This window comes from Astatotilapia calliptera, chromosome 16, assembly GCF_964374335.1.
Source record: "Astatotilapia calliptera chromosome 16, fAstCal68.1, whole genome shotgun sequence".
Lineage (NCBI taxonomy): Eukaryota > Metazoa > Chordata > Actinopteri > Cichliformes > Cichlidae > Astatotilapia > Astatotilapia calliptera.
The window spans coordinates 19021807-19040360 of NC_137437.1; the positions used below are offsets into that span (position 1 = coordinate 19021807).

Here is an 18554-nt window from a genome sequence, read left to right on the forward strand (position 1 = left end):
AAACAGACACCATGCCAGAGGTGTCTGTTTCTCAGCGCTGCTAAGATGTGACATCCATGCTTATTGCTCCTGGGATATACAATATATTGAATTAAAGTAGGTGATGTAGCATTTTATTGCTTTTCACAGCTTTGAGGAAGCGCAAACCTGTGTCTAGATCTCATCAGCACAGCTCAGACTTGTGCTATTTGTAGTGAATACAATTTAATACTCATTTTCCTAGTTGACAGTTTTTAGAATATCTGAAATGTCATGCAGGTAACTAAAAAGAATACTTCCATTATCTGAAAACAGTCTCTGTAGTAATAAACTCTACAGAAACAATTTGCTCTTTTGTTCTGGAAAAAAAACAAAAAAGAAAAAGAAAATGATCTCTGTTTTTTTATTTTAAGTCACAATATTATAGTTATTGTTAAAGGAAGTCACGTTGGAACTCTTATACGCAGCAAAGTGTAAGGATGGGTGCATTCTGAATATGTATTATTTGATTAACAACAATATTTTGATTGTCATTCAAAGCAATATTGATGTGTTTTCTGCATGAATTGTTTAATGGTTATAGAGAAAGAGAAAATGCACCTTTCTCTTAATTGCTCCAAATCTAAATTTGTGGAATGATGAGGCACCACTGTATTTTTCTGAAATTGTGAAAAATTTAACTTTTAAAATGTTTTTTTCAATGAAATTGATAAGTGAGCACCCATAAATACTGCTAATTCAAACATTACTAACAGTGATTATTTCTCCTCACGGCCTTGTGATCTACAAGAAACCTTTGTTGACTGCCCTGAGCTGCTGCCTTACACCTGTGTCAGGTGATACAGATGCTGGCAGAAGCATTTTTAGAATATTCAGTGTCAAGTTTTGTATTTGACGCCAGTTGTCTGCGAGTTGATGTGTGGGGGTTGTCTGCTAGTGAGGGCAAGTATGTCTATGTATAACGTGTTTTTCTTACGTGCCTTCCTCTCTTGGTGATTCTTAGCACTGCACTGTGAAAGAAGGGGGTATGAAAGAAGCAGGGCTTTGAAGCACATCAGCTGTTAAGACATATCACTGAGAGCTTCTCTAATTTGTAGACTTTGAAAAGGTCAGCCATGTTTTTTGTCTAGTCCAGGCTTGACTTGTACTTACTTGGCTTGAGTGAATGTTCAAAGGCAAAATGGCAAAATTGCAAGAGAGCTGACCACAAATACCATTTTTTGATTCACTGCACTTAGCTGTCTTCACAAAAAAAAAAGTAAATAATAAAAAATATATATGAAAAAGAAAATGAATGGGTAAACCTTAATTTTTAAGATATTTTTTGTCAGGGTCCTGCTTACACCTCTGATCTGCCAGTTCCTCAGAAGCCTTACTTTTTGCTTGAAATCATTTGCCGTGGACTTTGTAGTACAGTAGTTCTAAATTTTCAGTTTGTCGCTGGCATGTTGCTTATGTTGTCAAATCTTGTTACATAAAACATAAGGTACTATTGTGGTATGAACACCTTCACTTCCCAATCCTTTCATGTTCTTAGCACAGGCTTTTGTCCAAATCAATTTACAATAAGTGCACTCATTTTACACAAAACAACAGCTAATTTTGGTGAAGACGTCGCTGTGCATCGCTTCTTTAAAACAAAAAGAGCTGTGATGCTGCATTATAGCTGCTTTTCTTGTATTTTTAATGCAGTGAGACAATAATAAGTGTTAGTGTAGTGTAAAAAGGCACTTTTTCCAGACTAAAAGGTGTTTAAGATTTAAGAGTCTTGTTAGTTCATGAAAATAGCTCATTTAATTTTAAACATCTTAACAGGTCTTCAGAGTGCAAGTAACTGCATACTGAGAGTAGGAATAATGAATGCTCCATATTATAAATAATGTCATCAAATGTTTTTTAGCAGATCGCATAGTGGAGTTTGTATTTGCTATGAGATCGATTTCCTCACTATGATTTCAAAAAACACACACTAATGACATTTTGCACTTTGGTACTCCCACAGTCTGATAAATGACTTGAATAGAATATAGCAGCTGATGATCCAGCTGATGGTCAGCTGTCTTCTGTAGTTTTTTTATTGTGAGTATTACTTCAGGATCCTGTGAATGAGAGCATTTTTCATTGTAGCTAACTTCCCGCTGTTTGTCAAAGTAGCCTAAAGGTTAATTATCAACCAGGGGTTTTTGTACCCTAGAGGGTACTTCTGCAGCTTCCAATGGGCATCTGGAAGGATTAGTAATTTACAATCAAATCAAATTAACATTTGGAACATGAGAGGTTGTGGTAATGAAGGGTTGAATTCACTTCATCTGGCAGGGATGTGTGGTTTTGTCTGGGGGAAAAAAAACACATGATGCCATTCCATGGTATCGTGAGTTATCCTGCTGGCGGCAGCTATCAGAAGATACACTGGTGCACTGTGGTACACTGTGGTCATGAAGGGTTAAACATGATCAAGAACAGAACTCAGAGAGTCTATGATATTTAAACCATTCTCAGCTTGTACTAAGGAACCCTCCATACCATTACACTGCCAACAATAACCAAAAAGTTGCTGCCACGTGATTGGCTGATTAGATATTTGCATTAAGAAGCGACTGAATAGACGTACCTAACAAAGTGGTCACTAGTTGTATGTCATAATTTGTCCTATTAACTTATTAAAATAACCCTGTTTTTGAGTCGCATCGGTTATCTGTTAAACAAACTGTAGTGAAAAGCTGAAACAAACAAAGGTGCATCTTATCTCTTGCTTCACTGTTTATCATCTTCAATATCTATACATGCAGTCACTGTAACATAATGCATTTCAGAGGTGTTTAATTGTCTGTTTCCTGCAGCTGTTAGCCTATTACTATCAATGCTTGTATGTGTTTTCATACATGGAGACAGTTTATCAGGTTATCTATGAAAGCAGATTTTTCTGCTTTGCCACTTTTGTCTTCTTTATTAGCTTGGATTTTTACTTTTTCATTAGTGACATAACCCTACATTTTAAAATAGAAATTATATTCCATAGAGTGGGGAAATAGATATTTGACTTTATTTAAAGACTTGTGGTTTAATTGCAAGCCAAATTATCCTATGTGAAGTGTTCATCGGCAGTGACTGATTGCATAAGAACGTTCTTTAAGTCTTCAGTCAGCAAAAACGGTCTCTCTCTAGGGCCTTTGCTGATTAATAACTGAAACTTTTTTTGACAATAGGACAATAGCATTATGGTAAAACTTTGCAAAAGTTTTCTACTGGACAGTTTTCTTGTTATAAATTACTCAAAATTCTTTAACTGGCACAGTTACTTTAATAAAATAGATTTATAATTACCATATATTTCGTAGGTGCTACTAGATACTAATGACCGCTGTCACATTCTGTGTCCTTGCAGGTTAGCAGCACTCCAGCATGTATTCGAGCAGTGACAAAGATGCTGTATTGCCCCTTTTGTCAGAGTATGCCAGGAGTAAAGCCTTGTAAGAATTACTGCCTGAATGTCATGAAGGGCTGCCTGGCCAATCAAGCTGATTTGGACCCAGAGTGGAACCAGTACATCGGTGAGTCTTTTCAACCACTTCCCCAGCCATTTTTATTTTAACCTCGACTCTGCTGTTCTATTATTTCTAAAGTAACATACCAATTAAATGTGTTGCTATAAATTCATGTCTGGGCATATGGTTTTATAATATGACTGAATTGAACTAATGGATGTGGGAGAAAAGCAGAGAAAGCATGTTACATCACATGAGCACTCACAGTAAAGCAGATTGAAATTTTCACTTACACCATCACTTTTAGCTTTTCCTTTTTGCTGCTATACACAGGGTTATATTTTAATTGCATACCAAAAAGTGACACGAATTGCTTTAAAGCTGGACAGATAATAGTATGAGTTGAATAATCTTTTAAGCTCCCTGGTGTAGACCAGAGAACTGTAACTGTGCTTTGAAAGCAGTTAAAAAAGTAAGCTGAAAGCTGCACACTGGGGTGTTGTTTTGGGTGACGTAGGCAAAAGCTGTAAACCTTTTAAATTACAGAGAGTAACTGGATTAAATGTTAATATTACAAATATTGCTTTGTTTTGCTCAAACCTTAATCATAAAGCAAAGATGCTTTAGGCACGGTGAGACCTATGTGTTCAGGAAGCAAGAGGAAAAGGGCGGAATAATTGGAATTATGTGAAGTGGCCTGGTAGTGGATGCTTATATTAAACATGGCCAAAGTTTCACATAATGAGGTCAGCATATATGTAAGTAATATATAGTGTATAGTATAGGCCAATATGTAGTGTAAAACAAGACTGTTTGCACATAGGTTTTTTGGCTCTTTTGGCTACTGGATCTCACTAATGGCAGGGTTACTCTGCAGAGTACCACCTGCTGTTCAAACCTTCTGATTTCAGTGAGCAGCCAATTAGAAGAAAGTTAGCTTTAAGGAACTGTGGGCATAGGGAGGGGTGCTCAAAACATTTTTTTTCCACAAGAGTCTACGGATTACTATGGCAATAAGCATAATAGACCCATTGTAAGGAGCACTTCCAATACTGAATATTTAAATATAACAAAATTCATAGCACTAAAATGTTTGAATCCACAGTACTGCACAAGTCTTGAATCAGTCATCATTTCTTTTCATTACTAGGAAAATGGAAAATAGGTGCAGCTGCATATTGAAACATGCAAACATCCAGAAAAATACAGTATATGAAGCATAAGTTTAAGTTTGTACAGTTTTAATGAGCTTGAAAGTCAACGCTTTGTATCACCACCTTCATTCTTCAACACAGTCTGAACTCTCTGAAGCAACCTGTATTGTAATTTCTTTAAGTAGTCTACAGAAATAGTTCTTGAGGCTTCTTGGAGGACATTCAAAGCTCTTCTTTGGATGTTGGCTGCCTTTTCTTTCCATTATCTGTCAAGATGATCCCAAACTCCTTCAGCAATGTTCAGGTCAGTGCTCTGGGGAGGTCAGTCTATGGCTGAATGTCATAGACTGACCTTGTGTGTTTTTTCTATCCAGGTGTGATTTTAGTCAATTGGCAATGCGTTTATCATTGTCATGCTAAAAAATAAAGCTAAACAGACACTTTCCAGATGGTATTACATCCCAGGTTAATCTGAAAGTGCATTTCTTGCATTAATAATTCCATCAGTTTAGTTGGAATTAAACACAGCTGGATACAATGCAGCTCCAAACCATCATAGAGCCTCCACCATGTTTTACAGATAGCTGTGGACATGCTGGACTGAAAATTCCAGCATCTTTAGATAAAGTCTGAAAGATGTTTAGAGGGCCTGTAGAACTACTTGAAAATGACAACAAAGTCTGGCTCAATACAGAGAAATGAGGTATGACTCAAAATTTTTTGCACAGTACTGTGTGTGAATTAGAGTTCCACACAGTTAAAGTCATTGAAATGAAATTAGACATGACATGTTTCTGTCTTGGTGTTTTTTCTGTGCTTTCACAGCATTGAACTCTTGATGTAGGTAGCACCATAATTTCATTGAAATATTATTAATTAATAAATAAAATATTGAAAGGCAGCTTAGGTCAAAATGCTGACTGCATCAGTATGCGGGGATATACAAATCCTTGTGTTGCATTGCAGAATTGGACTTTCTATTTTTAGAGAGGCTGCAGCTGGTGCCGTGTCATTATCATATTTTGACAACATCACTTTCATTGACACTCGCTGGGCCTTTGGATAAGAAAGTGCTCTATTTGTCATTCTTCTATCATGATTCCTGTGTGAAAAGATTTTATTCATGGGATTCTGCTCTCCTGCTGGGCTAAATGGTGACTTGTAATGGGGCAGACATGCTCCGCAGGAAGTGCCAAGTTTTGTGAAGTTATGTTCCATAGAAAATTGTTCAACTCAGAGTCAACGAATACAAATAGAAATATAATATTTATATATTTATTTTGGTATTTGATAGAATGCCCAGCATGATGGTTCCTGCTGTCAGCTAGATAGGCTCAGCCCATTGGCCTGAACAAAAGCTACAGTATGATGGCGAAAATGTGACTGTTGTGAGCAGGAGATGGATTAAGAAGTTTGTATTGCCTTTTTTTTAGTACAAGCTATTAAGTTTTCTGTTTTCATCTTGGTGCATACTATACATGACTCCTATCTATTTCTGGAGATTAATATTTAAAAATAATCATATTCTTTCTGTTTTTACTGAAAAATATCTCTGTATTTTAGGTTTGGGTAATTGTCTTGCTTTAAAAAAATGAAAATAATCAAATCCTCTTATGATAGGGCTGGTTGATGAATTGATATATGAACAATATATTTAGTAAAAAACATGAGCATATTTTTTTTCATCTGCACTAATAAATAAATCCATTACAGATTTTGAGCCCTAACACTTAGGTCATTCTTGTAAAAGTTTTTCTTTTTTTCCAGTTCACTTCAGTTCTTGTGAGCAGCTCCTCATATCTTGACACTTAGAAGTATTGTACTGACATTGTAGTGCACAACCATCTGGTCTAAGTTGTGACCTTGATTTATCTACACAAAGTTTGCCAGTCTTTGTGAGATCTACTGGGACTGTATGGAGCAGCAAATCAAAGCAATGAGCAGCTCAAACAGACTGAAAGCTGCACGAGTAAAAGCTTCAGTGCTGATTCACAGTAAGTCCTTCAGTGCTACGTTACAGAAAGTCGTTTTATTCAAGAAAGTATATTAAGCAGTAGATATTGAAGATGATAGTTTAATTTAGCAGTAATTTAAATGTTGCTGAAAAATTGCTTAATCTACAAAAGGATTCCACAATGATTATTAGGATTATTTTGTAAATCTTTGTTAATCACCACAGTAGATTCAAAATCAAGCATTTAAGAGATGATTGAAGTGCAGACTTTAATCTTTAAATCAATGGATTTTTACAAAAGTATCGCATGAACTGTTTAAGAATAGCTGTAATTCAAGGAAGCACTCTTATAACACTCCGATTGAGAGGTCCCTGATATGATGCAAAAGCATCATATCAGGGACCTCTCAGTGCACATGAAAAAATGTTCTGTGGCATCAGTCATTCATGTGCAAAAAATAAATAAATTTGGATTTATTGACGTTTTTTGCACCTTGCAGTGTCCAGCAATATGGGTTTTGCAAATACCAAACAATCCAAACACTTTCAAATCCACATCAAATCACATTCACACTTGCACCTATGGGTATGTAATGGGATTTTTTTAACATCATTATTTTTGCCAACCTTTTTAGATCAACTTTGACTTAATTATTAGTTTATTTTTAAATCTTTTAAAGCTTACGCTATCTGTCAGCAGAAGATTCTAGACTGAGCATCGTCCACACTTTTGATTTGTTGCAAAAACAAGCCTGTGACCTTTCACAGGGGGTGGTGGAGATGCTGGAACTTGTTATCGCCTTTGGTAAAAAGGCAAATGCCTCAGAGAAAATGCCTCAGCCTTCCTACTTTAACAGACCGGGCTATACCCCCAGAATCGACAAAATCGACAGTGTGCCTTATAATCCAATGCACCTTATAGTCCAAAAAACACGGTAATTTTATTTATGTTATTGAAAGCACTGCTGTTTATCAACTAATAGAAAAATTATTTATAATTTCAAACTCGTTGCTTTTACTTAATCAAAATAACGAAACTGATTATTTTGAGGTTCAAACCAAAATATTGTTTAGGAATCATGACTTGCATCTTAAATATACTTTACTGAGGATTGTTCGCAATTTTCAAGCAACAAAAATAACTTTTGCCTACAGCTTGTGGGATTTTTGACTGAGGATCCAGTATTGAATGATCAAAAATTCAACACTGCAGGTTGCCTATTGGTACCTTTGCTCCTGCTGTTGCTGCAGCCATTGAAGCTTAGTAACGTGTGAAATTGTTTGGTAAGAAACATCTGTCACATTTTATAGTCGACAGAACAGGGCACCATCACAAGCTGTAACAGCATCACAATTTCAGAATGCCACATATATTATTTATCCCAGCTGTCAATCTCTTGTTAATCTCAATCAGTGTATTTTCAAAACCATGCATCCTGTTCAGGGTCACAGGAAGTTGCCAAAATGAAGCCTTGGAGTGTAAGGCATGAAGGAGATTTCACAAATAAATATACCCACCCCCACTGATAATATAGACACTATTTCACTTTACCTGAATTTCTTATCAGCCAAAAACAGGGAGAATTGTAAAAATAATATATACATTTTTTTTTTTAAATGATGTTTGTGTTGCATTTGCACTGTCTGGTTTATCGAATTTTACTAATAAATTACAACATGAATGTTATCTATTGTTAGTTGCCAGTAAGACTGCTTTCTTAAAACAAACAAGTCTGTTGGACTCCTAAATCCAATAGAATGTCTACATTTACTTCACTAAAAAAATTAATTTCTAACATGGCGCCACTTAAATTTCACAGTTTTACATTTCTGCCATTAATTTTGTAGCAATGTTCATTTTGTCTTTATTAGAGCACTTGTCAATTGGGTTATTGTTCCCTGGTGCAGATTAAATGCCAGTTCTATATCTTTTGGCTCTGACATTTCATGCTCATTATGGGATGAAAGATTTTCAATTAGCTTGAAGTCTAACCACAAAAAACGGTATTGACTCGTCTCTCGGTGTTAAATTGTCAGGAAGGTTATTTCATGTTCTACACATGCAGACAAATTACTGTAATATGTAATCCCATGTAGATCACAACTATGCTATTACTTAGAAATAAGAAGCTTTGGTTTGAATGAACTCAGATCACCTTCTGCTATCACATACTGTTGCGGACTTCAAGCTGCGATATTCATCTTGATTCTTGTGGCATCTATTCAGACCAGCTTTATGTTCAAGATACTGGGGAGGTGAGAACTAATCCAACCAAAGAGGGAGAAATCCTTTACACCTGGAGGCTGTGCCCTTGATAGTGACAATTTTCCTCACAACACTGCAGGAAATAACACCCTCTGATTAAATAAATTCAAACTCGTGACAGAAGTTGAGAGAGAGAGAGAGAGAGAGAGAGAGAGAGGGAAAAAAGGCCAGTTCACAGCCTTACCTCCATTTATCTACAATATGAGTGTGAGGCTGAGAGTGACTGTTATGGCATCGCCAGAAGCAAACTAAAACAGATGTGTGTACGAAGAGCAGCCGCACTGCTCCTCGGAAATGTGAAATGTTTAGAAAGCGCTACTTTTGTACTGCACTTTCACAGGAGAGAGAAAAAATAACTGGTTCAACTTCCTCGCTTTTGGATGTTTTCTTTGATGTTATGTTCGAAAACAATTATTTGCTGTTAAGGCTAGAGTATTAAAAAAGTGACAGGAAAAATTGCCCTCCACAATCATATTTTTCCTTTATATTTCTGTTCATGAGACAGAGGAATGCAGATGCATCCCAGTGAGGAGATCTTGAAAGTTTTCTCTCCTTTACACAAATAGCATTGAACGTGTGCTTGCTGTGTTTGCCTCTAAGCAAGAGATTAATTAGACAAGTAACTAAAATCTGACCAAGAGACTTAATTTAGAGGCAAGAGCTTCTCACAAGCTCCGCTAATATCCGATTTAAATATGTTGATATCATGTTGTCATTTCACATTAATTTGGAAAGATGCTGTTCTTAGAACTTCACTTGACAGAACATGAACAATAGCATTCATATGAATCAATCAGCCATGCTTCTACTGTGAATACAACATAATATTTTTCATGTAGGAACTAAATGGATAGTTATGGTTTTAATAAATATCGTTTTTAATGCCATGCTGCGATATCTATTTCTTCTTTAATGTTACGCTGAATAAATCAAATCAAAATAAATCATTCAGTAGATTAAATGGACTCTGCTGCTGAGTAGCCAGTCTCTAATCCGTTTGTTCCCACTGGAGAACAAATCCTTGCTGATTTCTCACAATTCCACTCCTACAGACAAGACTTGCTCACTGCATCCAATATGGGAAAAAAGATGCCAGCTACTGTATCCACACAAAACCTTATTGTTATGATAAATGTAATGAAAAAACAGTTTATTTTGTCAAATAATTTGTAGTTGCTTTCTATACACCATTTATCATAATAAACACGCCTTTTTCAAAAGCAGTCTGCGAGCAATTTGATGAGATTAAAGGTAGGATTAGATTTTAATTACACGAATTAGCTGAAGCATGGAGCGACTGAGGAACAGCTGTCAGGCTGTTCACCACAATCAAAGGCTGCACTGAATACAGTCAGGATGCACGTAGGATGCATAGATCATGCTGCTTTTTAGATAGATTGCCTATTTAGCATTGCTTTGACAGCGTTTATTTGTCTTTGTGCATTGTTTAACTCTTTTTGTTGAATAATGCTTTGATGTTTTTAACTATTTTTTAATCAGGCTGTCTGCACAAATTGATGTCTCCTACTTCTCAGATGTTTTAAATATCAGTCACACAATCGCATGCCCTGGAGATAAATATTGTGCTCTGTGATTTAGATCATGCAATATGTGCCATTATCACATTGTATTATACCTGTGATGGAACCTAGTCTCCCGCATATTGAGATACTTACAGCGACTTGCCACTGGACTAAAGTCAGTCCAACGTGAACTGGTTATCAGTGCCAGGTTTTTGTTTTTCGTTCTGTATTTTTTTCTTTCCCTAATCTAGTTGCCTCGATGTTTACTGGCTTCTGTTGCTCGCTCACTTTCCCTCTTGAGAGAGAAATGTCTCCACATTGGAAGTGATCTCTATCGATTCTATCTGCTCATTTCTTTTTAATTAGGTGATTTGTTTCACTTGGTAACTGTATCCAGCTACAAATTGTTTATTGAAATTCAAGACAGCAACAAACCCTTTCTTTTTGTTTTAAAAAAAAATCCTCATGAATAAAATATTGACAGAAAAGGGAAAATAAAATCTGTACTCACTGAGAGTGGACAGCCCATGGCTGAAACTCAGACCACACAAAAAGTTTCTACACACAAGGACACTGAAAAGATTAGAATTTTATGGTCTAACCAGCAGAAATTCGAAACACTGATAGAAATCACACGCTTCCATTTCACTAAAATTAAGCTATTCTATTTTAGGCCAACTGGGTGATGCAAGTTGGCAGCCAAACCGAATGGGTCAAACACAAATCCGACCCGGTTTGGTGACCTCGCCCTAGAATTTGCCCATTGAAAGCATTTTAGACATGGTCACCTTTAGTGATTCGATATTTCTGTTACTCATTGGAATTTAATTTAATGGTATTACTTTTTTAAAAATAGATTGAAGCAACTCTTCATCTCATGTGACAAAGGAAAAGAAAACTGAGCGTTTGAGTGGGCGAGCTGCACTGAAAAAGCTAAAACTCATCTCGAGTAATGAAAATTGTCTATGTGTGGATGCACTATTGCAAATGGAACTCTGTGAATGGTCGTGACAGCCAAGAAATAACCTGTGACTGCAATCTCCCAAGAAATAATATCTTAATATTAGGAGTCTTTACTTGAGGAAAAGTATTTCCACTTATGCCACACTTGAACGGTTCCATCCATGCAAAAGTGTATGTAAAGAAAAATGAATGTTTTAATATATTGTTAAATCATAACTGCTTATCAACTCAAAGACTGGAAACAAAGCAAACAGCTACGCTTTTCCTGGAACTTTACAGAACATGTGATTAAAAGCATTTAAATAAATGGTCAGGTTATTTTTGCGTGATAATAATCGTTGCAGACTTAGAGTATTCTGCATTTTTCAAATGGAAAAAAAAAATTCATATAGCTCTGGGCTTTTATTAACCTTTTGCCAAATGGTTCTAAGACAAGCCACAACGATTAGACAGAGCAGACAGCCATTATACATCCATTTAACTCCACAGGTGTAGGTAAATGGCTTTCAGGCACAGCAGTTCTATATCACTGCTGTTCAGGGATGGAAATTAAGACCACACAGGACGAAAGAAAAACAGCACCAGAGCATGCCACTCATCTGACACACTGATAATAATTTTATTTTTTTACAAATTGGGCCTTGTGAAAAGTGAAGACATTGATAGCCTGTTATATATGAGATCTCTACATATTCAATTAAACTTCAGCTCTCCGGGATCTGAAATGTCAGCTAAATATAAATACCCGTGGCTGAGTTTCACATTCTGATTTTCAATCACCAGTAGCACTGATTGCACAGTCAGATGTGTTATTAGGCACACATCATATTAAAGGTAGTTTTCTGTCTCCTTTTTTCTTGGAGGTCATCGAATAAGTTCTTGGGGTTAGCGCAGAGATTTACAAAAAAAGCAAACTTATTGATTTCTGCTTTTTACTATTAAAAACAAATAGTGTTAAAGGTTTTCATTTCAGGAATAACAATGTAACCGAGCGTTAAAGTACATAAAAATGGCTTATTTGAGTACCACTGCCAACTTATCACTGTAAAAGGTGATTAAAAAATTAAACATAATTAATTATAGAACAGTTGCCTTGAAAGAGTTTAACAAATAAACCTTTATGACCGTTTCCTCTAAAATTGCATGTTTCCAGATTAAATCTAAATAATTATTTATATTTGCCAGCTAAACAGAAATAGCTTTGTTTTCCTATTTAAAGTTGCTAAAGATAGATTTTTACTTTAGCTTACCAGAAATTGCAGTTATCTTTAATATTAATCTAAAATGACATTTGTGAATTTTAGTGTCTGTGTGTATAAAATGTAGAAACCTAGCTGTGAGAAAACCTTTAAAACTAAGAGCTGAAGACACTATATTACATAATAACTTCCTTACACAGGACTTTCTTCTGACCGAGTATTGACAGCCTGTACCACCCTTGTGTGTCATTTGCCTGCAGAAGTCAAATAATGTAGAACATACTGTGCTTTTCTCAAGGCAGCACCGGGTGAACATTTGGAGGTTTGTGTGCACTGGCATCTGTAGGGACATTAATTTACATTCTGTTTTATAGTTATTTGCTTGTCTAATCACTCACAGTTACATGAAGATGTGGTTGAGTGGATCTAATTACATATTCTCTTCCCACCTGTGTAATTAGAAACCTGCAGAAAGACAGGGATTTTGTTAAGAGAGAGAAATTATACTCTCCAGTGTGTTTATAACCAGCAAGGTCTATTATTGTCTGAGCTGCATGGCCTGTCCAGATCACATCTGAGCATTGTGATGCACCCTGCAACATGAGGCTACAAAGTGAGAACAGGAAAGGCTGGCTTCAACATAATTGTGGGCAAAATACTAGAAACAGTCCAGTCAGCAAACCATACACAAAATTTCATGATATCTCCAGCCCCATTAGTAACACGATCTGATTGTGAATAGCTTGTTATCGGATTGTGTCTCTTAGTTTGATTAGCCATGCAGTACATTGTCAATGTTGCTCTTGGGTTTTGCATTTTATGTCTTGCCTACTGTTTTAGATTGCTGCCATCATCACTGAACATGAATTATGCTAAATGATTCAGGCTTTGTTTTTGTACAAGACTGAGCTATTTGACTGACTCTCTGTTAGCGTTTAGATCAAAAGACCACTGGGGCTAACACTGAAATGCTAACATATGTCACAATGACATGGCAAAAATGCTGCGGATTAGAAGGCAGTTCTCTGTGTTGCCTGCTAACTGCTTTTCTATAGCGGTTAAAAGGCAATTTTTTGTAATCACCAAATAAACAAACAAGGTTCAGATAAAGAATTTCACTTTTTTTTTAGTTATAGTGCATAAAAAACACCAATAAATCATTAAACTAAATCCTTAGAGGAGTGAAAAAACTGTACAAAATCAATTAAAAGGGTACAAAATTATTTGCTTTTTGTTCCTCGTGTATCAATCTCAATATGTGAAGTTCATGCATGTATCTGTTTCCCGCTGTAGTTTCTGTTTCTCGCTTACATCTCCCCACTTGTGTCATCATCTTGATTGTCTTCAGCTGTGTCTCGTTAGCATCCTGCTTCCGATTCTTGATTACCCTGTTGGGCATAAAAAGTACTGCGTTACCTTTGGTCTCTGTCTCAGTGACTGTAATTCTGTCCTGTCTTTCATCATGTGACTTGTGGTTTTAATTTTGTGTCGCCTTTTTTTGGATATTGTTTTGTTTTGTGTGTACTTTTTGCACTCAGCCTCATAAAAAGGCTTCCTTCCCGTGAATCCTGCCTGTCTCCTGCATCGAAATTTTACATCCTCTACATTTTACTCCAAATTGTGTGCATAGATTTGTCAATCTCCTAAGGACGCTAAGGAAAAAGTCAGGATATTGTTAATCTTGACTGTCTTATCTAATCTTGCACTAGATGTGTACAAGATTGTTTTTGGGGGGGGTTTTTGCCTCATGTTAGCAGCAGAGGAAATGATCTCTAGTAAAAGATTTTTTTATTTAGGGTTAAGATTTAGGCCCCAGCTTTTCTAAATATTGCCTTGTGTGCCTTTATAGTCTTTATCAAATGATTAATGAACCAAAACGTCTAAAAGTTGGTAAAGTAGACTACTCTTTTGGGAAAAGAGGGGTCAGTTTTTGTTTTTTTTAAGTAGCCCGTTAAAGACATTTTTAACATTTGATATAAAAAGCAAACAAACAAACAAAATAAAATAAATCATAATACTTGATACATTTTTTTTCTTTATGGCTATTAAACCCTGGGCTGTGCACATATGTCTATGTTCAAGGACTCCTTTTCTTGATCATGACTATGTGTCCAAGGGACAATATGCCTCTTTTTTTTTTTCTTCCTTTCCATTTTTATACTGTTTCATAGCACTATTAGTTGGTTGACTGAACCACAGATGAGGTATGCTTTACAGAATCCAAATCACACTAGAGCCATTTTTCATCCTGTGGAACTCTTCACAGGCAAAGAGCCATAGATGGGCTTGTTCACTTTCCTTATTTGTCCTTGTCTGCTGGAGGTTGCTGCTGGCTGACATAGCCTGAATTTAAGTGGACATCAATCTCGATAAAGAGGCAGAGGCAAGAGTAAGGCGGGGCAAATAAGCATGTTTCATATCACAAACTGAAATATTAACCTCCAATTTGAAGTAAAAATAATTGGCTCGTGCTGTGGTTTCGAGGCATGGTGTCTTTTAGATTTCTGTGTCTCTATCCAGTAAGTCACAGCTGTAAAAACCCCTGCTCAGAATAGGACAAGATATGTCTATTTGCATGGCTGTGTCGTGTTGATAACAAGATTTCCTCTGGCTGGCCAGTAGCCTATCTCAGTGGCGCAAAAGTGATGCAGGGAAAATTTGGCTCAGAGTGGCAGCTGTGCCACAGTGGACTGGACTTCCTGCACTCCTCATAAATGAGAGTCATTAATTCTCCATGTAGGCAGAGTTTTTCACATGTAGCGCAGGAGCCCATCTCTCTATAGGACACAGCTATAGTCCTAGCCTCACTCAACCCAGAACCACATCTTATTCTCCGGCTTTCTTCTTTCCCTGCCTCCCCCCGTGACACTTTCTGCTTTCCCTCAGCTGTGTATAAAGACAAAGTTCCCAGGCTAGCTCTCTGTTTGTTGAGCCCATCTGATAAGTTGCAGATAAGTCACCACTGCTGGGAAAGATTGCCATCGTTTTTGATCCTGGAGGCACTCTTCTTTTCTCCTGTGATGAAATACAAGTTGCTCCCAGTTGGCGCTGCTGACCTAAATTTTCAGTATTTGCAACTGAGAGCTTTTAAGCTTGAATTTAGATATACTTTTACCTGTGTTTGTTTTTGTGAGCAGACATACCTGGGGCAGTTGAATGAATTTGCATTATAATCACATTAAATAACAAACAATATGGAAATGCTACGTTCAGATTTTTTTTTTTAAGGAATATAAGGACACAAAAAGAAAGCAGTCAAACTAAACTGCAGTACGCTGTTAAAAAATACTTTTCTAAAAATGATTGCCATGGCTGCTAATAGACAAACAGCAAAAATATTTTTTCTTTGGCCATTGCAGGTGTTTTTTTTTACACTTAGACCATATGGTTACACAGTTGTGCACTTGAAGTGCTGCTGTAGAAAACCATTTGGCACTGATGTAATCTGTATATTAAGATCTCAGCAAGAATCACAGGCCATTTGCAATTCACAGTGTAAACAAACAGAGGGGCTCTTCAAAGGCTCTGACTTTGACATAATTGGAAAGGAAATGGAAGCAGAGCTGAGCTAATGTTTCTCAGCTTTTTTCCCCTGCCATTAGTGATCTAAGGTCCCAGAAGAATGAAAAGCTGGACAGGTCTGCTATCAAAGCACTAAAGTGTAATTTAGATATTCATTTTTTCATTTGTTTGTTTTGTGTGTGTCGGGGGGGGGGGGGGGGGGGTATGTACAATATTTGCACTACAGTATGTTTTCTCATGTCTGCAGCTGGCTTTTTGTGTAAGGTCAATTATTTTTTTTAATGTTTTCTTTTCAGTCGCCATTTTTGGTCTGTTCCCCATGGAATGTTATCTATTCCTTCAAAGTTTGGGAATACATTATTTTATTTTCCTATGATGGGTGGGGCGGTTGGAGTAGCAAGCCAAAAGAAATACATAATTTATTCTTCAAAAACCAACAAGCTACTTTTGGAATTTTGATACAGATAAAATAAACTGTTAAGGGAGTCATGGAGCATGTACAGTGAGACATCATTGTTTCTGAAGTCTCCAAATGACAGGATTATTATATTTAGGTACAAAGTAATTGTGGAGTACTTATCCACAAACCAGCCTTCTGGTTTGTGGATGGAGATGCATGTTCTGTACTGTCTGCAGAAATGGGCCTTTAGCTATGAATGAGTGGTTTGGTGATGTCCAGTTACCTGTGGCACGGCAGTCAAACTCAGAGCTGCCACCGTACAGACTCTAGCACATCGATATAAATCAACATTAGCAGTGTTTCAGTTTACTCAGTGAGCCTTTAAAGGGCAACAGCAGTTTGCCTAATTAGTCTGAGGTACTGTGCAATGTGAACCATACAGAGTTGTACATATTAGATCATGTGAATGCAACATCCTTTTGAAAAGCTTGCAAATATGTTCATTAAAAACGATGAAAACAAGTGCAGATGATATGTTAAGTGTATCATGTTCAACAAGGCCCTCTGGCTTGTGTCCACACAATATTAATGAGCCATTGACCTTTTTCACAGCATATGTAAATAAGTGCTTGGCTTTCAAAAGTTCTATTAAATCAATTACTCATCAGCACTATTCACTACATGGAGCCTAACAGCATTTTGTAGACTTGATTGAGTTGATCTACATAAAAATTGAATTTGCCTCAAGAAGCATTCATGCTCCGTAAGTGTGCTTGCAGTCTGAGATGGGAAGGTGGTAAATGACAATACTGTGCAGCAATCAGAAAAGAAGATGTAGTAGTTTGCAAATTGTAAACCGTTTGTGTCCTTTTTGTAAAAAGCTCCATGACAATATAGCAAATATTGTCATGTTTGTTTATGTGCTCATCTGCAGAGATGTAAGCCAAAGAGAGGAAACATATCTGCACTTTTAAACCTGAACGGAAGTGTGTGTGTGCGTGTGTGTGTGTGTGTGTGTGTGTGTGTGTGTGTGTGTGTGTGTGTGTGTGTGTGTTTTCATAAATAATGAATTAAAAATTCCTAGGGAGGTTGACATATTTTTTCCAGTCAATTAATTGCTTCAATATTAATCAGAGGTAGGCATAGCATAGCATTGCACCATTAGTACAATTAGTACCATTTTATTACTTTTTCTGTTGTTTTTCACCTTCTGTGAAAACCAAAAGAGCCCAAAACACAATCAACTGAAAGCAGCTTCAAAATAAAGAGAAAAATATTCAAAAGCATTTTTTAATTTACCAGTTAGATAAAACTATGCACTGCGTTTGGAAACACAAACCCACATAAACAAAATGTGAGCAGTTATAGCTGGCACCTAAATAAAGACCCATTGCAATTGCACACCACTGAATTGAGCAGCACCGCAATGTAAATGAATTCAGGGACATGAGTGGAGACTTTTCTTTGTACTTGATGATTGTGGTTTCTGTTTTCACAATGAATTTCTGGCATTGTGTCAATCATACAGTATTTTTCTTGCAGTGTGTTCTTTACTATTATTGGACTGCTACGTTTACCAAGCATGTAAACAGGCCTTTGTAATTTGAGATGGACCTTGCAGTGCAGTCATTTTTTTTTAATAGTTGCTGTACTGACAGTTATTTTTGTCTGTGAGCACTTTACCAACTGTGTGTTTGCACCTTTGCTCTTCTTCCTTCAACACCACACCTTTTTTTTTTTATATAACAGATGCCATGCTGCTGGTGGCGCAGAGGCTAGAGGGACCTTTCAACATTGAATCTGTCATGGAGCCTATTGATGTCAAGATTTCAGAGGCCATCATGATTATGCAAGATAACAGTGCCCAGGTCTCCTACAGGGTATGTCAATTAGGTACATTTCTCTAAGAACCAAAGTAACACTTCAGACAGGCTGACGAAGTCCAACTTCGTCACAAAATGAGGAATAAGCTTTGCTGGAAGTCATACTGGGCTGTGACTAAGGTGTGGATTACAACACATTCTAATTAAGTCCAAATTTAGGTCTTGTATTTGAATTATATGTTTCAAGTTGGTCAGATAATCTTAGTTCAACTAACAGTAGTTAATG

General features: G+C 36.6%; 1 protein-coding gene across 2 annotated transcripts in view; it reads left to right on the top strand.

Annotated features, from left to right (window-relative positions):
• The window catches only part of LOC113007382 (glypican-6-like), a 79043-nt gene that overhangs the window by 33589 nt on the left and 26900 nt on the right, over window positions 1-18554 (top strand). For both annotated transcript variants that reach the window (XM_026143876.2, XM_026143877.2), the window contains exons 4-5: window positions 3365-3530; window positions 18195-18325. In XM_026143876.2, the coding sequence (XP_025999661.1) occupies window positions 3365-3530; window positions 18195-18325 (297 nt within the window). The remainder of the gene's footprint in view (window positions 1-3364; window positions 3531-18194; window positions 18326-18554) is intronic.